Source organism: Taurulus bubalis, assembly GCF_910589615.1.
Source record: "Taurulus bubalis genome assembly, chromosome: 13".
Lineage (NCBI taxonomy): Eukaryota > Metazoa > Chordata > Actinopteri > Perciformes > Cottidae > Taurulus > Taurulus bubalis.
In genome coordinates, this window is record NC_136601.1 from 5,450,527 (window position 1) to 5,475,098 (window position 24,572).

The following is a 24,572-nucleotide window of genomic DNA, read 5'->3' on the forward strand; positions in this document are numbered from 1 at the left end:
ATTTGCATCTCATTTGCATTGCTAATATGTTTAGAAGCAACACTCTCTGTAAACATTTTGTTCCCATACATGTATTGTGACAGACTGTACTACAGTAAAGACCACAGTTAATCCCCAACTATAACGTGCTTTGAGTCTAAAAATAACCATAAAAAACTTTAATCTTGCTTGAAGTTCCAGGAGTGGATCTGGGAGGGAAAACAAATGAAAAGCATTGAAATTGAATATTGATGGATATTTTCAGTATGATTACTTTGTGGATACAGTATAAGCTTTCCTTCTTTACGTCTGCAGAAATAGAAATGTGGCTAGCTTTGTTTTCAAAATGTAAAGGATATTACAATCATAGGAACGTAACCAAAGGAAAGCCAGGATTGTTAGAATAACTCACTGACATGTTGTAAAAGGGATCATGCAACAATAACCCCAAATTAAGCCAATATTGTAATATTTAACATTTGGCTGGATAGGCTTGTAATACAACTGTTAAGATTAAGTTCATCGTTGAATAAAAAATAAATGATTCAGGCCAAATTGGATTAATGCTGCTATAAATTGTGTGGGAGAAACACATGACAAAACTTGCTAAAATAAATAGCAACCACCATAGTACTAGCCCTCACCCTAACCCTAACATAACATGCTAGCAAACAGTTGCATAATTAGTGAAGCAAAACAACATTATCATTCCATCTGGAGTCATGTTTCTGGCCACCGGATGAATATAAACCCAGCTCTGGTTTTGTCTCCACCGCCCAAGGAGAAAAAAAAAATCTGGGTTTGGCTAACATTGTTATTCTTCAACAGCTAGTTGCTATCGTTGTCTGTTTGGCGCTGGGAAAGCAGCATAGCATAGCTGTTTAGCTTGACACAGGTACAACTGTAACTGTACACGTCATAAAACAATAAACGACAATAGTTTAGGGGCCAAACGTGTGTTGGAGCTGCCATTAAACAACATTGTGCTGCCGTGAGTTTGTATGTGAGGATGAGTGCTCGAATGTTTTAGCTTTCATTGTCGCCGTTAGCTTGGTCCGCGTGTCATGTGGTAGAGAAAAAGAAAAGCTTCGATATTTGTATTACCTTGGCATTTCTTTGACGGCCATTACACTTACTCCTTAAACATAGTGACATTTACACAGATAGAATAAGTTGCGGACAAACCTTTAATAACTTTCTGTGTTGTCATTGCCGAGCGTCTCTTATGTTCATAACTTTACTAACAGTGCAGCATTGAGAGGCATTCGCTCCCACGGTTGTTGAGCTTTTTTTTATTATTTCTTTTCTCCGCTCATCATACCCGTTCACTGTCCCTTGAGGACCATTGCAAAGGGCAATCTAACATTGAGCAAGCTGCTATTAGAAAGCCAATATAGTTGATGTGGTTCATGGGTTGCTGCACAGACGGCTCTGTGGCTTGTCAAGACGTATTCCTGTTCATACAGGTTGAAATGGCAGAATCATGTCCTCAAAGAACATCACACTAATCATTTATTGAGGGGAGGTTTTGTTCACATTTAACTTTTTGTAAATGAAGCCATCCTCACGATCCTGCTGTATTTCCTAGTTGTTGGCGTTTTAATTATGTACTATTCATTCGAATAACTGCTGCTAAAAACAACAACATACAAGCTGCAATGTCTGAGTCTGGAACTATTTGTTCTCCTCAGCCGCTCCACTAATCCCCATGTGGAGAAGTTCTTCTTTTCTTGCCTCCGCCCCACAGTGGTTGGGGTTCAGGGTCTGCTGCAGAGCTGCAACCCAGGAGCAGGCTCGGAAGAAGATCCTGCTCAAGGGCGCGTTCCCCACGTTTCATTTTACCTCGCTTTTTATTTCAAACCCAACAGCCTTCGGATCGAATGAATACTCAATGCTGATTTAACCCGCGCGATTGTACGGGTTGCTTTTCATAAGGTGTCGGTTCCTGCAAAACCCAAACCATTCCCTCCCCTTTAGTCATTGACTGTAAAGCGTTAATTCACATGAAGTCACACTCACATACAGGTGGAGGGTATTCATGCAGGTGAACTGTGGGACACACCGGCCTCTGTAAACATACTCTGTTGTTAATTAGCTGCGAGTTCAATCAAAGGCTTTGCTCTGGCGATTTCCTCTGTTTCCACTGTTTTTAAGGTCAGGAATGGTCAAATAAAACTACATTTTATGCAAATTACTTTTGAAAAAAAACTTTTTATTTTGTTGATCATCTTGCAACCTCTGAGTATTATTTGCTGACCCTTTTGGGGGTCTGGCCCAAGGGTTATGAACCAGTGCTCGATGCGATAGCTCAATTAATACCCATATGAATACTGTGTAGATGCTGTATATTTATACACACACACAAGTATAATGAAGCCAAAAAGCCCCAAAATTGAATCTTTAAAAAATTGCAGATGAGGAGATACATAATGGAAATGTTTGTTAGTAGCAGTGATGCATTGTCTTTTATTTAATTTTAACATCACTACATGTTCCATGAAAACTTAATCAACCATGAAAAAGACAGCGAAAAGGCAAATGCACCAAGGTTATTTTATAATTGACAAAGTAGCAACGCAGAATTAAACTTTTTTTTCTATTCTGGCGCCTGTGCTTCCATTAAGTGGTGCAGTTGCCCACCTGCCAGACATTTAAGAAGTCCACTCTCCTCACCGCTAACCAATTTTGAAATAGCCCTTAAACTGACAATAGCCTCCATGCCAATGAAGATTTGATGAGGGTTTCCCAATCGCAGTGGGACGGCCTTACACACTCACATAGGCGGAACATATTTCTTTCTACACTTACATTTATTTGACATCTTTGCAGTCTTGGGTTGAAGTGAATACATACTTTTAAGCACTCTCACTATGGGTGTGATATATAAAATGGTGTGACTTTAGAAAAACATCATCCCGTATCGATGAGTCTTTCCCTGAAGGTTTACAGTACTGAAACAGCCTAAATGAGATCCAACCTGTAACAAGAGCTTAAACTCAGACTTCCCATCTGCTCTGGTACATATCGATCACAGGTTATGCATCGGTCAACATTGTAACTTCTTTTTTTTATTCCCCTGTGTTTTTCCCACAGCTTTTATGGGACACAATGGCTATCCAAGTCCATGTGAACACAAGTACTGTGGCTTGGGGCGTCACTGCGTGGCCGACTACGAGACTGGCCAAGGGGAGTGTAAGTGCTTGGATCACTGTAAGCCGCACTATAAACCCGTGTGTGGTTCCGATGGGAAGCTGTACCAAAACCACTGCGAGCTCCACCGGGCCTCCTGTCTCAGAGGACACAAGATTACCATCATGCACAGTGAGGAGTGCTTCTACAAAGGTAGGAGCTCATGTGACCTTTCTCTTAATGGTGTGTGTGTTCCAGTGGATACTGTACGTCTACCACCGTGCCCTTTGCATTGCATGTGAGGCCTGTAACCAGTGGGGTTTAACTGAGTTTGCCTCATGCTATGACAGGCACTTATAGGTTTAGATGCAAAAAAAACAACATTTCAGACATCCACATTATGGACATTTGAAGCAAGTTTCTGCACAATTTGAGTGTGCTGAAAAGTGTTTCTGGTTTTGACAATTTCATCATTTGAAGGTGGTACATTTTTTGTGCAATGAAGGAAAAGGACCTAGAACACCTATGGGATACTTTCATCCAAACTCATGCAGTTTTACTACAAGTACATACATGGCCTGTAGTAATTGTATCTCAATGTAGGTTATTTATGATCTAAAGGGATTGGGAAATGAAATACTTTTTCAACGTAGACAAAGAGGAATAACTGAAACATCTGTGAGCGAGATACAGTCTGGGAAAATACCCGTCAGCCAAATGTTGGCTGCTGAGCTAGTTTACTGCACCAGCCTCTTTGGCAGGTAACCAGCCATCATTAGGGAGTGCCCTTCTAATCTTCTGCTACTTGGTTGGTAAAATAGTGCAAATCTCCATTTTCACCCTGGATCTAAATGGCTTATTGAAAAGATGTCACTCCAATGAAGATAAATAATAAGTTCCCCCACAAACAGTGAATAGAATACACAAAGAAATTGATTGCGATGCTGTGTTTTGTAGAGTTTGCTCATTTTGCAGAAATTACTATTACTATTTGCTATTGAGCAGCATTTGTTGAATTTATTTTGGGGAACATGGACTTATAGGAATAGATTGCCATTTTGGGGATACACGACGGTCATCTTAGCTTAGCATAAAGACTGGAAACAGCTAGAAGTGTAAAGATAACAAAAACTGCCAACCAGCATCTTTGAAGCTCACTAATTAGGCAGTTGCCAATATATCAGCTGAGACTCCAGGAAGTTATGATCAGCAGCCAAGAAATAGCGTGACACATATTCCTCAATGACGCAGAGAATTGTCATTTTTACGTAAATGTTTTTGTACAGATTGAACAAACAATTTGTAACACGTTGATTAGTGAGCTTTTAGTTACTGTTTGTTGGCGGTATCCCCATTTTCAACAAATGTTTTGCCGGAAAGCAAATGAGCGCATATCCCAAAATGTCAAACTATTTATTTAATGTGACTTCAGGCGTAAAAAAGGAAAAATGAACTGTAATTCACAATCTTATAACAACGCATGATTTGTATTTGTAAAACTGTACTCGGAAACATTAAAGCAGCATCTACATTATGGAGTTATCTCTAATGTTCGTGGTGGATGCATATGTTGTTGAAAATGTAGATACTTGATGTCAAACACAAGCACATACACTCCATCAAATAACATACGAGCACATGCCATATACCCTCACATCTTAAAAGATATTTAATCAGCGCAAAACCCATCGTTGAACTGATGACATGAAATATTGACATAATTCAGCAGTGTTCAACATTGCATAGTAAATACAACATAAAGATCAAGAGAATCAATCTGAAAGCAGTCATATCGTGAAAGGCGCAGCCGGCTTGGAGCAGGGAGCAGGTGGCGGTGCTGTAGTGCTCATATTTCCCCAGAGAAGGTTGACTGCTCTCTACCATTGATTGTATAAACACACCAATTATTCTTAGTCCCTGGAAACAAGGCTACTCTCCCTTTTGTAAAGCTAGACACCAGTGAAGTAAGAGCTCCTGACACTCTGCACCTTTGTTCTATTCAGAGCAAATGGGAATGTTGTTGCAAACTACTCACAGACAGCATATTCATAATATTCATGAGCGATTGACTGACTCTCTGCATTGATTTGACAGGGTTTCTCCGCTCACTTGTTTACTTTGAAAAGTAACTTCACACAAGACCGGGAACCACTTTGGATCTGTACACTGTTGCTGATGCAACTCTCTTGCGGTCCCTCCTTTCAGAGGGTTTTTGGGGGCAACATCCTCGGTTTGTGAAGCCGGAAACAAAACAAAACGAAGACGAAGGCGAACGGCACGCCCGTCTCACCGCGTACGCGCATTTTGCCACTTCTGAAATGTTCAATTTAGAGATGAACAAAGCATCGCAGCGGGAAAGGAAAATATGTGCAATCTTTTACAGCAATTCCCCGCACTATACAAGAGCCAACACGTACAAACCGTCTTGAAACGGCAGCAACATGATTTGGCATACATTAAGAGCAGTGTGCATAAGCCACTGATAACAATCCAAGCATCTGTTCCATCCATTCAGATCAGTGATACATGCCTGGTTGGTGTCCGTCCTAATAGGCCTATTTCATGTGCCCCGTCCTGTCAGACTCGCCCGCCCACTCAACACCCAATCTATCCGCAATGCAGAGTGGGATATTTGACCAATGTCAGGTGATCAATATCAGATCAACAGGAGACAAAAAGAGGAATAATCTGAAAAAGGCCTATTCTTTTCTTCCCTTTCATCACCTCCCTCGCTTGGTCCTTTCTTTTTTTCACGGTGACGGATATGTAATCAATTTCTCGATGTATGAGAGCGCCAGGGAGAGGACACAGGACGCCATTTGTGATCTCTGCTGAAGGCATTGTTTTCTTCTCGCCGCGTTCAAATATTCCAAAAATAAAACGACGTAAACTATAAAAACGTTTACAGCTTTAAATCTTGACACGGGAAAACCGAGGGGCTGCTTCAACATTACCCAGCCTCAGAGGATTTGGCCTTTTGTTTCAAAGGGAACAAAAGGAGCCGTGGTAATCACAGGAAATAGATAATTGAGAAAATGTAATAGAGCTTACAAGCAAATCTAGATGTGATTATGATTCAGGGGTTATTAGTGGGTAAAATAGAATCTGCCCTCAATGGCATGTTAAATGTGTCACTTGATTATTTGTCCTCCAGGTAATGGGTTCAATTTACCTTGCAATATGGAGATATATTCTCATTATCACAGCATAAAATTAAATTTCCCTCAGTTCAGTTTTAGTTATTACTATAATGGTGGTTATGTTTGGGTCCAATTTGTGCCTCTGTCTGTTAGGTGTTAATCGCCGAGATATCTACTGAACAGATTTCAATTACATTTGATAGAAGGAAGCAGTGATTACTTTGTGGCCACACTAACAGCTGACCCAAGGGGACGGCAATGTCAGTCGGTTTGTTTGTTCGCAAAACAACTAGTGGATGAACTGACTTGAAATCTTTTTTCAGACACTTGTAGTCCTGAGAGGATGAAGCCGAATAAGTTGGGTTACCCCCCCTGACCTTTCTTCTAGCGCCACCATACGGTTAACTTTTCTTTTTTTGTGAAATCGGACAACCATTACCGTCTGGGGGGGGGGGGGGGGGGGGGGGGGGGACGAGAAGGGGGCTTACAGATAGTGGATGGATGGATGACAACCATTGGATGGATTGCTATGCAACAATCTCCTGACATTACATCGAATGCCATCATCAGGTCAATTTGTTATTCATCTAATAATTTGGTTTTATAGCTAAGTACATGCAAAAGCAATAACATTCCCATCAGTTTTAGCTGTATGCTATGTTTAGTAGGGATGTCCCCAGTCGTTTCAAAGGATTGGTATCAGGACAGATCTGGGCCAATTTCAATGGATCGGTATCTTATAAAATAAAGTTAATCAAAGTTCGATCTGGTCTTGAATGGACTGGACTGTGTTTGATCCACATCAGTCTACTCTCCTTTACCACAGCCGTGCGTTACTGTGCAGCATTTCAATGCATATCAGGGTGAACGCGCCCAATTGCTTCATGTTTGTTTCTAATAAACAGGTTTTAGTTATAATATGAGCGTATATCTGATGTCCTTATATTTATGTCCTTCCAACATGATAACCTTCCTTGCAGTTCTTTTAAATCCCATCCTGTGCTATGTTTACACCTCTTTTCAGAGAAGTAGAGCTTTTTTCCCACAAAACTTATTGCGACTTATTCCTCCTTTAAATGAATATGCAGTGAGGAGAAAGCGCACCCTCCAGACACTCGCAAATTAGAAGCCAACTGTGTCTCTAGCTAGTTTTGTTTGATTAATACAGCACATGAGTTTTGTTTCAGGTGGAATGCATCACATTCAGTAAATATCTCCCTTGGATGTGGATAAGGCATGGAAAGCTTGTCATTACAGCAGCAGATAGTCTTCCTCTTGTCCGGTATACTAAACTGGCTGGAATCGTTAACCATAGCTCGTTCAATGTGCACAATGCCATAAATGAACTGTCAATGCCAGATGGATGACATGCTGGTTCCACTAATGCTCTGCTGTCTGCCACAAATTGCCTCATACTCTCCTTGTTGTTAGATATAGAAGCTAATAAAATAACGATCAGCCAGTCAGAGGAGATTCAAATCCATCGTTTATCAGCTGCTTTCACCCCACATTCAGTGGCCAAAAAATCAGCGCAAACCTCATTTTAATTATGGATGTGCATCTTATTTTAGACCCATATGTGTTCAGCAGATCTAAAATCCTCAACAACACAACTGCTGATTAAACACTGAACCTCTTCCAATGCAAATATTCACAAAACAAATGTGTAAGTCATATGCCAAAGCACATTTCACAAACATTAGTGTGTTCATAGTGGATTTACATGTTTGGACTTTCTTGGGTGCGTTATTCCCCGCATTTTCACACACACATTTAACATGCTATTTCTAAAGTATAGAGCGATAGTGCTCCAGTAGATTGTGCAGTCCCACTAGTTCATACTTTAAGAGAAGCTGTGAAATTGAACCATTATCTCCTGTATTCAAACGTCTCAGTGACGTCCTAATGAGACCAAAAATCATACAAGTCCAGTGTATCTCACGATCTCTGAAAAGATTCTGCTTCATATTAATTTGCTAGACAGACAATTAGTCCCCTGGGCCAGCTTAAACTCAGAGCCGGTGGAAATTATTGCTTCTGAACTGACAACTATATGCAAAGAAGCTGAACCATTACTGGTGCTGGTCCCAGCTGGGTGGGAGTATGTTGGCAATGGATAGGCCTTGTCAGCCATACCTTCTCTGCGCTTCATGTCAGCGTTGGAAGACAGGATAAAAAATGACAGCCATGTGTTGACTGAAGCTTCTCATTAGCACTGGGGAGAGCATATGACCCTCCATTTACCCCTCGCACTGCATGGCAACTTAACCAGGATCGGATCTGATTGAAAATTAAGTGGTGCACAAAAGCCTGTCCAATCTGCGGAGGGAAATGTGTGCATGAAGGCGAGCAATCTCTGGAATAGGCAATTGCCACGAGCGGAGACAATCAGGGCTAAGGTTGCGGCACATCAAGCAAGTGGTTTCAGTGCATTCTGCACATCCAATTACCTGGGAGATCATTTAGAAAAACCTTCAGACATTTGGCTCCAAATAAACCTTCTGTGCCAGAGCTTCTCCATTTTTTATTTACTACTTACTGTGTGTGGTTGCACTGCATCATTTACTTTACCGTTGCATCATGATGTTGGGGAGCATGGGCCTCCGTTTTACACCGGATGTGTTTCAACATCGAGACGAGCAGCTGGTGTTGGATTACATCACTCCTTTATAAAGTTACAACGGCCTGCAAACATTGATTCGGACATTTTATGGATACCGACTCCAAAGTGAGATATCTCAAACGAGAAACAAACATATACACAAAGTCACCACTCAGTCACTCCGAGTTTGACATATCACAGTTCCATTCCAATATGTAAAACAAAGTGTTTTTTAAATATTTTTTACGATTATGGTAATTAGACTGCTAAATGGCTAAAATGTAAAATATGTAAAGTAGCATTCTGCCTCGAGCTTAACACACCTGACGGGGTGGGTAGTGCAACAATGCACATCTTTTTAATCACAGTAATGGTTTCAATCGGGGATGCGTTGCTGAGTATACGTTAGAATTGCTGCCAACCAGTGATTAATGAGTATTATCTGAGAACCTGGAATAGCACTTTCACTTTCATAATTAAAGTTTCATTGCAACAGCTTGCCTACCTGTAGTGTGATAATGACCTCACCTGCATCCTTGCAGCTCGTGTCTCTGGGCCGTTGGGCAGAGCCTCCATGTGTTGTCTTTAGGACTGCAATACGATTCATTATTCTGCTCATTATCTTCCGGATTCATCTGTTTATCTTTAGAATATCAGAAACGAGTGAATAATGCCATCACGGCTTCCCACAGTGCAGGCCGACGTCTTCAGAATGTTTTTGTTATCGGACGAAAATATACTTAATGTACTATCTTTGAAACGAGAGAAAACCTGCTGAGGAGAAAACAAAGGATTGACTGAAATGACGTCTCCATTAGCTAAATTGTTCATGATTAATTGTGTGTTTGACTAATTATGAAATCAACTAATTGTTGTCGCTCTGATTTGCATGACATGAATCTGCATTGCAGGGTTCAAACACTTTGCTAAAGCTGCTGGTTGAATATGTAGGGAAATACAATGTGTATGTAGGCTCTGACATTAAAGGCTATATATATATATATATATATATATATATATTGTTCCTTCTTCTGTTTGTGAAAAACATGGCTCAAGTTGTGCAGCTAAACCATTAACAAAGTGAAGGCAATTGAGAGTGAAAGGTGTGGACATAATGAGATAAAGAGGCAACTTTATCTCTTTATGGACATAAAGAGGCAACTTTGGCCTTTTGGGTGAGAAACTACTCAGAGAGAGAAACCATTTCTGTTTTCCATAATCATCGAGAGGGAAAAATCAATAGAGGTTTGACATTGATGGAGGCTTGTCCCTCACATTCCCTCTGACAAGTCAGTCAGTCACAGGGTGTCACTTTTATTTATTCTCCTATAGTTAAACTGCCTTGGATCTTGTCAAGAAAAAAAAGAGTAGTTCAGGCAGTGGACTAGTATATCACTTTGGTTATCGAGCAGCATTTGTATAGATATCAGAGATCTTTTTTGCAGGGGTGTTGTTCCTATCAGTATACCTTTAATGATCAGTTAATGATGAAACTGTATGTATGTGATGTGAGCATAGTGTTGTATTTTGGGTCTGTTACACAAAAGTAGAACAACTTTTTGTTTACTATACTATTGTTATGTTGCAACTGTACAGCACAGCTATATTTTATATTGTATATCAAACCAGGCACATATATGCCACACAGCCAGAATGCACATCTGTAACTAGGCTGTGTCTATAAAAGTAGAGCTTTTTGAACTACAGTGCTTTTGTTGTTGGCTGCCTCCCTGGCATCTCAGTGGAGCAAACTCTTTGTGGACGACTCCCCTGGGCCCTGGCAAGAAAAACATGCTCACGAAGCATCACAGCATCCGGCCTCCAGAGACCCTCTACCTTAGCGATGCGTCGCTGTCTTTCCCCACCGGAGGCTTTCCAGTGGGATCAGCTTATGTACAGTAAAGGGCTTCTGAACCTCCCCGTGCGTTCTGGCTCTCTTTTAATGACTCTCTGGTGCCGGTGATGCCGCGACCTCTGTGCGAGACCTGGCATTGTCATCGACGGCAGCGCCAAAGAACAAGCTCCTCATTAAAATCTAGACCTGTGGATCATTAAGTTTGCAAGGGCGTCCGAACCCTTGTCGGCTGCAGGGTCTTAGTGCCGGTCGTTTCTGACGTCACTGTCCTTGATCATCGCGATCTGCTTCGTTGATTTGCTCCAAAATGAGATTTACCGATTGATTTATCTGAGACCAAAACAAAAAGATATCTCGGCGATTAACTTCAAAGTATTATTTTTTGTTCTGACACATTATTATGGGTTTTGGACTGTGGCAACTGGTTAAATGTTAGTGTTGAATTCAGCAGCACTCAGGGCAGAGGAGATTAATGTTCCAGTTCAATCTATCCAGATTATCTGCTCATCGGCTGTGTATCAGATCAGTTGATGCAGGATTAGATTGTTTTTTTTTGTAAGTAAGAAGAGCCACACACACACACACACACACACACACACACACACACACACACACACACACACACACACACTACAAAGGCTGTGCAACTATCTTTGGTGCTTGTAAATTGCCACCAAAGCATGCTTATGTGATTGCATATATTTGTCCGTGTCTGTTTCTCTGAAGATTAATGTGTGACAACAGCCATTAAATGTTTTCCAATAGATACATATCCTGTATTAAGTTAGCATGTAATTTATCAGCTCATCTACACAACACAAGAACAACATTTACGAGTGTTGATGATCGAGTGAGCCATTATCCTCCTTGTTGAGAGTTGGACATGTGGATTGTTGTTACCGAAGGAATTGTTGTTTATTTCAAGGTTTATATTGTTTTGAGTTACTGTTGCAGTACTTTTATATAATGTTGCTGTACTATTTTTGTTTTAATACATTGTGGCAGTAATTTGTCTTTGATGCACTGGCATCGGATTGGTAATCTGAGTCGGCCGATACGCAAATTCAGACTTCGGAATCGGTATCAAAAAGAAGAAAAAGACAAAATAAGGGCAAACAAACCATCAACTGAGAGATAAAGTTGCTCAGAGATCAACATATCCCTGAAAATCCACGGCTTGCAATGCTATCATTGTGCCATTTTTAATGGCCAGTAAGAGAACGTTGACATGAAACAGAGAATAGACGTCTGCAAGGCCAGATCCATGGCAATGCAAGGACTTCTCTGCCTCCATGACTCACATCGCCATACGTCAGTGTAGGAGACACTGAAAAGATCTATTTTCTGGAGCAATGACACACTGTGCAATCACACGTCTCTTTATGGGGGACAAATCAATGTTTCACAGTGCCTGATCATTTGAAAACTTTTAACAGAACACAGCCTTTCCTAATCAGCGCTGTGGCATTTCTATGGGGTCAGATCAGTCTCAATGATGACAAATGCACACAGAAAGATTCACACATATATTCAATTTACAAACGCACACAGAAGGATTTACAAATACATTCCAATGATTTATATGACGCACAAATACATATAAATGCAGAAATATATTTGTGTTTTTTTTTCACATTTATATAAATCATTGGAATGGATTTGTAAATCCTTCTGTGTGCATTTGTTATTATTGAGACTGATCTGACCCCATACATTACAATGAAACAATGATGTTGTGCCTTATTTTTTATCCCATTGATTTTCCCACACCTTTTTTTCTATGACACAGGCATCTGCAAATGGTAGTCATATCACTGAATACATGGCACCACTAGTCTCCCTTATTACAGCTGGATGAAGACAGACGCAGTAGAGAACCAGTGTCGATGTATGACATCGCTGCAGGGAGTGGCACAGGCCAATTTGTTGATAACTGATATGGTCAGGGAAATTTCAGAGCACAATGGTCTCATCACTCTTTGTGTCTCGGGCTTGCTGGAATAGCTTCTCTCTCGCTGGAAGGATGCGCTGGGGGAAGGAAAGTGAATGACCAATAATACAGATTGAATTAGGAGCAGAAATGGAAAATATGATGAGGGTGAAATGCCATGTCACGGTGAATCAAAACTCCCCACCTGTACAAATGTGAAAAAATCTGTGATCTTGTTGTTTTCCGATTACACGCTTACCTTGAAGCTGTAGGACAAAACATGTCCAGTGTGCTATCCAGTCATCGGCAGCATTCAGATGTATTTGTCTCGCTTGAGTTATTGCTCAGGAGGCAGGATGACTGAAACCTGCAACCACGGGCCGAGCTGCACAACATGCATGTGGATGTACCGTACAGCAGGGTTTCAATTGGAGAGGGAATAGTTACTGCAGATGGCGAGGACGGTTAATATTTACTGAAGGACACGAGCTGGAGCCGCTGTCCCTTGTGCTGCGTGACAAGGATGAGCAGCTACAGTGGTCTAATTTTAACAGCTGCGTGTTGAGTTTGTTTATTTATTTACAACCCAGACTCCCAACAAAATGACAAAACACTGAACTCCCCAACATGTCAACTAAATGATCTGCTAAGTCATTGGTTAATAATTGGTAATAGGTGTATATGGCAGCTCCTGTCACAAGTGGACTCACAAAACCATAATCTAAATGTAAAAGCAAAGGCCGTCGACCTAAACACAGAGTTGGCATCTGCTGTCACTCCAAAAGTGATTGACAGGTCCTTTAATACCGGTGTTGTCCAGTGGTTTGCATGTCACATGACAGCTAGAAGGACCTGCGGCTGGGCCCGGTGGAGTCTGGATGTTCTCAAGAGTGTGTTGTGTAAGTTTCTTCTCGTGGTCCAAAACTCTTGCAGTTTAGGTAAATTGGAAACCCATTACACTTCTTACATTTGCGAGGTATTTGCAAAAAGACATGTTCTTAAAAACACATTAGAGAGAATCGTTTATAAACTGCTGCCTCCCCATGAAGGGTTGAGAGCATCTCAAGAAACATAGACACCAAAAAAAAAGAAGAAAAAAGTGTTTTGCTTTTCCCCATCTCTAATACTTTCATTACGGCCACCGATGCCGTCTGTGGGAAAGGGATACAAGAGATAATTTGTTTTTCCAAACCAATACATGTACTGCATACTTTAGTCTGAATAAACACAATTAGAGAAGGGAAATGGGGAGAATTAATGTAATCCTTCACCTCGTGCCTTGTTGTTCATCTCTATTGTGACACCAAGAAAAATAACTGGCAATTTGTAGCTTTCCTTATCCTTCTGTTTCCTCCACCTCGGTTCTGTAAAGGTAACATCAACTGTAAACTAGAGATGCACCGGTACTGATATTGGATATCGGTGATCGGCTGAATTAAATAGTATCGTTATCGGTGACAATGGGGCAATCTGGTATTGCATACCATTCGTCTAATACATAACAATTCAATTATGAAAGCAATGTTTTAGTAAAGCTTGTTGTTATTCCTTCTTGCACTAGAAGGAATGATCCACTTGTGAGGCACACAGCTTGTTAAGTAAACGCTGGTGACAGCACTGTGATGAAGAGATATGTCGGATAATCTATTCTGTGACCTGAAACTTGATCCATATAGTTATCAACTTGCTCTTCCCTTGAATCAAAGAAACACGACTGGCCTCAGTAGTTCCTCTAGTGTGATCTTAATCTCATCTCCCTTGCCTCTTTTCTTCATCATTTGTTTTTATTTCATCGTGTTCAATTTCTAGTTGCAGAGTGAGATCTTACAGAGAAGTGTTTATCCAACGACAGAGTGATAACACCTGCGTGAATTGTTCAGGGAGTTGCTACTCTGGGATCTTAGCAACCATCGCTTTGAGGCTTGCTATTAATTTGTGTTTAATTGCCACATCTACTTCGAACAAAAAAAACATGCAGATTAATTCGCACCACTACTCTACTTTGCTGTTAGCTGCTTTCAGGGTTGTGCCAATAGACAATGTTCAAAACTGTTTTTATTATAATTATTGGTGTGACATTATTCATTGTTCACCAACATTTGTGAGGCTGTAATTCCTTTCCACAGCGGTCACAGATATAAATAGAGAATATTCACTCACAAAAAAAGAAAAAGTAGCTCCTTACGTTCGGCTCCTTGATTCAAAAGATATGAGGTGGGGCTCCATTAGCTGGGGAGGAATGCACACTGTGTCATCAAAATTATTATACGGTTACTGGTATGCCGTTTTGATTAGAATTCGTCCCAGTAGCCCCATTTCTCCTTGTGTATCTATAAATAAATATGTATTAAAGTGTTTATTGTTAGCAAAGAAGGAACCCTTGAGGATTTTTCCATACAAATATTGCGAATGCATTCGGTGTATTCAGTATTATCTGTACGGTTCTTCAGTAGTACATTGTCAATACACCTGAGGCTTGGTTTACCCTATTTATAAGAACAATTAGCACCAGCTGCTTTGCTCTGTACTGATAAAAAAAAAAAAAGATTATTTGCACAATGTCCTTGGCTTTGTGTGTAAACCACCATATCTACCTGCATGCATATGATTTGAGAAATGTTTGTAAGTTTACTGTACAAAAAGCTAAAAAAGGGATTAAAAGAAGATGTATCTTTATTGTAGTTAAATTAGTTAAATTATAGAACAACGCTAACATGAATGTAAGAATGGTCAACTCATCTTTTGTTTTCAAAAGGATTGGATATATATTTTTATTCATATCAAATTAATTATCTGATTTAATTGATTAGAATTTAGGATAGGAATATATTCGCATTATGCTTCTACCTATACCTTTTCAGTCTTTCTTTTTTTTGTATATTAGATTGTAACTTTACTTATTGTATTGTAATGATTGACTGAATAAAATACATACATACATACATGCAAGATAAACTTACTTAATAAGTGATACTCTTCTCTGTTATCCATTACCACCATTCTTAGACACATTAAAGCACCAAACAAAGTCCCACACAAGCTTTATAAATATACAGCTCAAGACTGCAAGAGGTCCAAGCTAAAGTGGGAGGTCTGTGTCAGGTAGAACTGTAAGATAAACAGTTACATGGATGTTTGCAGGATATTGAACACACAAGACCAAAACAAACATGGTGTGTGTTTTCTTGACCTAACTGAATGCATTAACCAATAGGGTGAATATCAAAGTAAACACTGTACTCTTTCCAACCAAACACAACGTTCAACTGTCTGCAGTCCAGAGACGCTTTCAAAGATGACCACAAGCAAATTATAAATATTACATAACAACGCTGCGGCGTATTGATTTGAAGGACAACAAGCTTGGCTTTGATATTAAAACATGAAACATGAAAGACATGTTTGAAGCTCCACACTATACAGTTGTACTACCAACGTAGAATCTGAATATATCTTTTAAATATTTGTTTACGATAAATTCCACCTCTACCCGACACCTGCGGAAGCGGCAAATCTATTTACAGGCTCAAACTAATTGGTAATGTCTCGTGTAATTTTTAGTTGAATGCAATCCGATGCAGACGCCGCCAAAACCCTCGCAGGTTTGCACACTTCAAGACAAGGAGCTGCCGTCTTTGATCGATGGGATTATTTATAGCTTGTGCTCGTCTTCAAAGCATCCTGTATTCATGTTCATTATGTGCCTAAAATGGCCAATTATTCCATCAGAGGCGGGTGTAGAGGACTGGGCCACAGATCCCAAACAATCATATGACAAATTAGCCAATTAAACATGTTTGATGTTCCTCCCCCCTGTTGTGCTGAAGAGGAGTTTGCCAGCGCAGAATAATTTCATTGACGTTCACAAGATGAATTTGTGACAAAGATAAGAGTAACTACACCCACTGTTAAAAAAAAGAATAAAACAGGGCGAAATATATAAAGCTTAGTCAGGTAAATATATGCAGAATCCTTTTTTTATTTCCTGCAGCCTTTTGTAACACATTTGCAAAGTTTCAAAGAGACATTTCATCGACGCCAGCGTTCTCTTATCTGCTACTATCTCTGGAGCAGCTCGGGGTCGGACGCTTGACTGGAGGACCTTGACAGTGGTTTTGACTCTCATAGTTTGTAAAATTATTATTTTTTTATAATTAAGAATGTATTTAGTCCACATTTTGTTCTGTCCTCGAAATTTTTGCCACCCATTTATACAAACCCTTAAAAATCACTTTAGAATCCTGATGGATTGGCCAACTGAATTCTGTTACAAGTGTAGCTATTTTGAGTGAATGGGCTCCAAAACCATGTTTGCAGTCTCCGTAAAATGGCTTTCCATCATGCATTGTCGTTTTTATTGATAGCTATTTTGTTTGCGAGCATTGTTTTATATGTCCACACCATTGTACACGAGGGTGCCTCCTCAATGGTCTGTTGAGGTGAAAGAAGTATTGGTTAAATCCCTTTTCCTGTGGAAAGTGTTCATTTTATTGTTCTTTGCCTTCTCCCTTTCTTTTGTTTTCCACCCACTTTCTCCATCCTGGATTGCAAGCCTTTGAACAATTTGGTGAAATAAATGTGAACAATAGCTGCCAACATTGCTTAAAGCGGTGTGCTTTGTGAGTAAGACACACTACAGAGATGGAGAGAAGAAGAGAATGGGGCTGACTGGGTTACAGTGCTGCAGCGCTGTGGGCGTTTTATATTATCTGTTGACTTCATTCTATGTATAGCGCGACCCGTCTCACCCAGTGACGGGACACACATGTTTGATTTTCAGGTCCTGGACAGTGCAATCAAGTGAGCGATGGATCTCTTATTGAGGAAGAAACGGGAAAAATGGACCAAAAAATACATGTTCAAGTAATGCAAGTAAAAGGTCATGTTTTAAATTGGCCTGCTCAAAACAATTACTGTGCACATGTGCTTGAGATCTTGTGTTCAGCTGTTTGCTTTTTGTAAAATGATGTTGCAAACTGGAGAGATGCCGAGTATTAGCTTAATAATTGAAGACGGATATTTCCTCTGACTTCAGACTTCATTTCGGAAGGTATTGATTCTCTGCACCGTCCAAATACCTTCCGGGGACGTTCTCTGGAACATCTGAGAAACTCAGCTCGTCGGTTCCTTCTTTACCATCTCCGCTCAAGGTCCACTTACTTACTTGTTCTTTAGCTTTCAACCGTATCACAAGGTCTTCTTTGGGCTTCTTTTTCTCAGTTGTCATGAAACTTTCCCTTGCGCCGGAGCTTTTGACAATCACATAGTCTTGTAAAACTGTTGATGTTTAAACCTGCAATAACAGACATCAACATATCATCACCTTTTAAGTATATAGGACCATCCAGCTATACCGTAAAAGTCGGGTTATACGCCGCTACTACCTTCGGTCATTGTCTCCATTTGCACCCCGCTGTAGCCAGCTGGCACACATGCTAGTTCCGCGCTAACTTCCGCAAGCTCTCCGCTAACTTCCGCTAACTTCCGCTAGTTCCCCGACAACCACCAAAGGTCGGGACCAGCCCCGGCTCTACACCCGACTTGGGCAGAGGGGACTCGGACAGTAGCAGGAGCTAGCAGCAGCACTAGCTAGCGCTGCTCCTAGCTTGCTACAGCGGGACACTGACCGGAGGTAGGAGCGGCTTGTAACCCGACTTTTACGGTAGTTACTTAGCATTATTATCATGATTGTGTCCACCCAATATTTTCTCTCTTTTAGCTCTTTTGTCATTGAAAACAGCCGCCTACTGCTGCTGAAAAGGAGTTTGTAAGACCTCGAGAGCAGAGGTGAAAGTAGGCCGGTACGGTCTGGTTCTCCGTACCACTAAAAGATTCAGTGATGGTACGCAGTAGGCCTGCCGGGAAGAGGGGACAGCAGCTGCCTGCCAGAACCATGGAACAGCAACCCGTCACGATCGCATTTCCAACAAGGAAAAACATCTGCGAAACGTTAAGTCAACATGCAGTTATAGTTACCTCTGCAAAGGAGGCTTTTGTTTTGGGCTCGCTGTGTCTGTGTGTTTGTGCACGCATTACAGTATGTTATACTTTCATTAACATTTCGGGATAAGGCACATGTGCTGCATTTTTGCAGTTTCGGAATAATCAGAAAAAAAATTGTTCCCGACTCCAATGGTAAACAACTCAAAAACAGCTTGCATTTTGTTTAAGCCACAATGGACCATCTGATCTGAAGAGCACCTGAATGCACCATCGTCTGCACCCTGCACTCTCTGAGGGGCGAGTGTCATTCTAGTTTTCTTAAACAATCTGACACAAAAAAAATGTAGAAGCAATTTATGTTTCCAGCAAAGATCTGCAGGTCTGTGCTTGCTGCCTTCCCAGAACTGTTAAGTTGGCCTACGGGGGGCAAAACGTTGACTTCTGCTGCAGCCGACAAAAATCCCCTGAGTAAAATAACAAAATAAATTGTGATGTTTCATCCTGTTGAGTTTTATTCTATCAACACGGACAGCAGGTCAAACAGATGTGACTTCTGTACCTCTGCTGGCATATCGGTGTGCTTGTGCATTTTTTACTGCCTTAACACACACGGTGCTTGTAAACTGTTGCTGGTGAATATTGATAATAGTTAAGACTTTCCGTTATTCTGAGCATCCTGCATCTGGTGGGTAAGATATGGTCGACAACTCCAGAACCAGCCAGTAAATGGACCTTGAGTGGATATTTTTTCATTGTTGGTTTTTATATATTTAGGCTTTGTGCTTTTTTTTATGAGCTGTGAATTAATCCCTAAAAACCTGACATGACGAGCTACATGTTTAGTAATACATCAGTAAAAGGCGAACCTAGTTCAACAGACGACATTGTTGATCAAACTTGTAAAATTCCTCTGATGTTTTTTGAAATATCGTAGCCTTTCTGAGTCTCTCCCGATTGGGAAATAGCAGTCGTTAAATGTTCAGCACATACAATGCGGTGCACATAAAGCCTCCTCTTTGATTTAAGTCGGGGCACTCTTCCCTCTCGCGGCTTCTATCAGTTTGAATGTGAGTCTGTCAAAAGCAGAAATGACTGAGCAGGCTGCCAATTCGGCAGATTACTCCATACATCAGAAAACATTCCAATTCCTGACAAAACCATCAGCAAGAAAAATGCTCTGGACAGAAAAAATGCTTTACAATCCAGCTGACCTGGACGCGTTTACTCCTTCCTACTGATGGTCAAGGTGATCAAAATGCACTTCAATAAATAACCAAGATTGATGAAAATGGGAGATCTCCAAAATGTGATTTGGAGATGTCCAACTAAAAATATATATATATATATATATATATATATATATATATATATATATATATATGAGTGTTGTGACAAAACAGTCTTGTTTCGTTTCCGTCGCTGTTTGTGAAGCTGAGTCCTTTATGACCCGATCAATAAAGGCTGCATTCCATATCTGGGGGTGCAGATCTATGGGAATTCAACTCTTTATGGTTCCCAGCTATGACTGGAATGGCTAAATGGATGATAATAGAGTCCTTTAACCTAATGCTGACCCCACTGTGGGATGAAAAGCAGACCTCAGGAGGGATTGTGATAATACGTTTTACTGCCGGTCAGTGTAAGGATCTGCTTTATACTCAGAGTAGGAGACTGTGGGTGTGCCATTAGTGTCTCCGATAATACTAGTCGCAGCATAAAGCTGGATGGATTCGTGTACGACTTCAGACCACACAGCGGACCTATGGCAGTTTGCGGTGCAAACATTTCTCAGAGGCTGAGCTGCTCTGGGGAATAAAATAAACTCGCTAGTTGAAGCAAACACATTGAAAGGCTGAGTCAAAGAAGTATCTGATTCTGTGGGCAAAGAAGCTGGCTGGGTGAAATGTAAATGCCACAGCCTCTAGTAAACAGGAGAACGGCCAACGAGAACTCCATAGTCATATTTCCACACTACGGTATATGAGCCAACACAGCAGGTTAGCAGAGACAATTATTATCCAATATATCGACAGCCAAAGTGCAAAACCTGCAAAATAATCCAGGAAAAGTTAGGGAGACCCTCATATCTGCACTTTGTGTTTATTATTATTATGTATTGGGTATCCTTAACAAATAGCTGGCCATCGATATATACTATATATAATAAACTCTGTTGGGTTGGAAAATGATTCTCAACTTAAAGTCCACATCCTCTTGCTCAAACTCGTATCGCATCGTATGATCTTCATAAGTAGATGGAGTTTGCTCGGCTGTCATGAAACTGTAGTCTCGTCCACGCCGGCTGAACAGTTGAGCTTGGCAGTTGACAAAACGTTCTGCATTCAAGCTCCACTTGCTTTGTTATCAGTGCTGAGTTGTTTGTGGAGTCAGTAAACTGTGCGGAGCGAACTTGTTCATAAAGTGTGCTTGGCTGAACATTCTGCACATCGCAAAGAGACAGAAAGTAGGGCGGCCCCTTCCTCGTCGATCAGTCAGCTGATCGGTCGCCGAAGATTTCTTTGAATTCCTTTCACGCTTTTTGATGTTGAATTACTTATTTCTAGGAAACTTATGAGCAGACAACTTAAAATTGGTTCTTTATTGAGAAACTCAACTATTAAATGCCCATTGATCAAATTGACAGCCCCAATATCAAGTTTAACCACAAGGAAAAGTCTATTTTTGGGTTGAATTCTTGAATTCAGATGGGAGAGCAAAGTGAAGCAGAATGTAAGATATGAGGCCCATCCCAGAAGTTCACAGTCACTGACTCTAGGAGGTGGACGACTTAGCTAAACAGCCCACACTGTTAGCCATTATAACTAGTTTAAACTTGCAACATCACCTTTTTGTTTATTTTGTTAGTAGCAAGAGCAACGAGATTCATGATGTCAGACTATTTTCATTGCCCTTGCTTTTTCTCCTCTGAGGTTCGAACATATTAAGTCTTTAAATCAACTAGTGACATCATTTATTCTACATCTGAAGGGTGTTTCCAAGCCTATTGTATTGTCTGTCTGCTTGTTTTGCCCATCTGTGGAAAAAGACAATATGTCCTAGTCTGTCTGCTATTGCCCAAATATAGACCTGCGGCAGTGTGTTGATTTGATATGGCTGCCTAGGTGTGTTCAGCCCCTGGGTCACTGTCCTCCATCATGTCATCAACAAGACCTGCCACTGAAGGAGAAAGCTCTTTGTAATCAACTCTACCGGGACCAGATTTGAGAAGTGAACAAAGCCTCCTTTCTTTATCCCTTCCTCTTATTTCTCTGTCAGGTTTCCTATCTCTCGCTGGGCGGTATGACCAAACATCTCTATCACAGTAACTTTTAAGATTCTGGGGGTTTGACGGTATATTCAACTTTTTTCTTCTTCTTTTTTTTTAGGTTTATGGTGGCTTAACACAGTCAGGAATACATATAATATATATTATAAACATTTTAATGTCATCATAATGTCACACTGAAGGCTTTGAATACTAGCGGGTCTGCTTGTCCCCACAAAATGATGAAATATATGAAGATATCAGAATACTTAAAGCAGTTGTAAAATGTAAACACTTATTAATGTGCAAACTGCAACATAAAAAATGACTTAACAAATACATAAGTTAGATATGATGACAAGGTATTCTAAGGTAGTTGTATAAACACTATAAACTGAGCACACTGTCAAGAAAAGTGGGCGGATCGTTGTTGTTGGTACGAGGTTAGGATAGCAGTTTGGCTGAAGTGTTTCCGCCCTGGCAAGACAACGTTACCTCAATTCTATTGTTTTAAACTCAACCCGTCTTTCTCAATTTTCTGTTCGTAATGTCGCTCCAGCGCTTCCTTTTCCTCTCATTGGCAGTGCCTCAGGCCATTGCCTCCTCAGCCTTCTGACCCTTTGGTGTTGCGTTTTCACTGGCGCTACTGACATCCTTGATTTTGTGCAACACATTTTGTGCTGAGGTGACAGAATCGCTTGTGTGGCTACTTCGGATTTTTTTTTACACAAAATGTCCAAATTCCCAACAGACACAAGTTCCTCTTGTGCATGCCGCTCGGCGGTGTACATTAGTAAATGTGTCATATGTTTGCCATGACATGCCATTAATAATCATGGGCATGATCCAACAGAGTTAGAACTAAAGCTCACCAAAGTGGAACTGGTCCAGTTTCCGGGTGCTGTAGGGTTTTGTAGCTGAAGGCACGGAGGCTGAGGGGAGATTTCGAGGCTCCAAAACACCTCTGGAGGCTTCTGTCAGAGCTCAGTGAAGAAGATGAGGGTGGGAGGGGTGAATTGGATGGGTGGGAAGTTGGAGTCAAGTCTCCTGGAGGATAATGATCCCCTTCAAGGTGAGAAGGGAGGGAGGTAATACATCAAAGATTAAGACGTGAGGAACAGCAGCGGTCCCTGAGCAAGACGGGAGGGAGAGGATCTCACTCGCATCGCAGGAGGAAACCGAAGTGACAGAGACTGAAGGGAGGGGAATCTGTCCTGAGCTGTTAGCTAACAAGTTACTTTCAAACAAACTAAAGTTACCAGAGAAACTGCTGTGTAGAGAAAAAAGAGGATAATGGCAGTATTGGTAGTGACCTTTGTCTCTTGTGGCGGTGCAAACAGTGATTTTCTCTCTTAGTTGCAAAGATGGACGTATAATCTTTTTGTCATTTTGTGTGTGTTTAGGTCAGAGAACTGGTTTGTTGACATCCTATCATTAGCTGATGTGCATGGATTCACGAGTCATCAATGCATTCATAATCTGCCCAGGAGAGGAAGTGTGTTGCTAATGTGTCTCTTTTTCAATGTTGTTGGTTACTGTTTACAATATTCAGCCACTCGTCAAATGCTGCAAATCAGTTTCAGTTTGTTTCAGGTTGGTCAACTCCAGCAGCCATTTTGGCAAGTGACAAACTAACATTAGATGCTCTAAATAGCAGGTGAGATTGTGGTTTGTTGAGAATGGATTGACGCGTTTTGAATTCTTCACTTTACGTTCATGGTCCCGGGGCCAGACACAGCAATACATAAACTCAGTAGCTCTCTGAGGCAAATTTGTAATTTGTGATTTTAGGCAAGACAAAATAAATTGAATTTAATTGAATAGATGCACATACAAAAAATACGTTAATCTCAGCAACTGCAGCTCCATGACATCAAAGTCCATCTCTAGATCTAAAGATCCAGAGCAGCTATGGACCTTGCGGTAAGATTGGTTTCTAACCCACTATTACTGAGGTCAAGAATGCATTTTAAACTTCCGTCTCGTATGTCTTCCCTCTACAGTTTTCCACAGATGCACATCTCTTCAGCATGGCAGTCAGAGACTAAAAGTTTTCTTCTGAAACTCTGGAATGATGGCAAAAGTCGGTTATCTGTGCCCGGGGTCTGCAGTGAGTTGTTCTGCATTCGTATCATCCTGGACGGAGCGGCTGTGAGGAGTCTGCAGCCCCACTGCCCCGATATCCATTTCAGATTCAGTCAGGTGCTGCGGCAGTGACACCTCTAGTTGCTCTTAAAGATTGCAATCAGTGACCTCTGATTTGGGTAACCCAGTTGTCACACTGTGCTGTCTTGATGTATTGTGAGCCGTGGCAGTATCCAGGGCCCCGGAGACGAAGATGGAAAAGCTGGAGGAGGAGGCGGTGGTAGTGGGGAGGCCGAGCTCCGTGGAGCAAAGATGGGACAGTTTCGGCAGAGTGGACTCCGGCTATTCCGCTGAGCCACCTTTTTCTTTATATAAATAAAACAGTAGTGCTTTTAAAAGGGACAGGTGGAGGAGGCAGGGGGAGGCGGGCTCACCCACGCTTATGGCCTCAGTGAACACTGGACAGGATGGAGGAGCTTTGCCTTTTTTCTCACTGACTTCTCAACCCCTTCTCAGTCCCAGCGCACCAGCTAATGCAGCTTGGTCAGTGCTCCGACGCACAACATCTACCACGCTCTTTTGATGAACCCTAACTCAAGAGATTTCGCTGCCGGGAACAAAAATTCTCCTGTGGGCACGGAAGT

At 41.1% G+C, this 24,572-nt stretch overlaps 1 protein-coding gene across 1 annotated transcript in view; it reads left to right on the top strand.

Annotated features, from left to right (window-relative positions):
* Positions 1–24,572, top strand: part of fstl5 (follistatin-like 5) — a gene marked incomplete at both ends in the record, with an annotated part of 133,481 nt that overhangs the window by 29,694 nt on the left and 79,215 nt on the right. Inside the window, one exon of the mRNA XM_079228589.1 lies at positions 3,073–3,321. Within this exon, the coding sequence (XP_079084715.1) occupies positions 3,073–3,321 (249 nt within the window). The remainder of the gene's footprint in view (positions 1–3,072; positions 3,322–24,572) is intronic.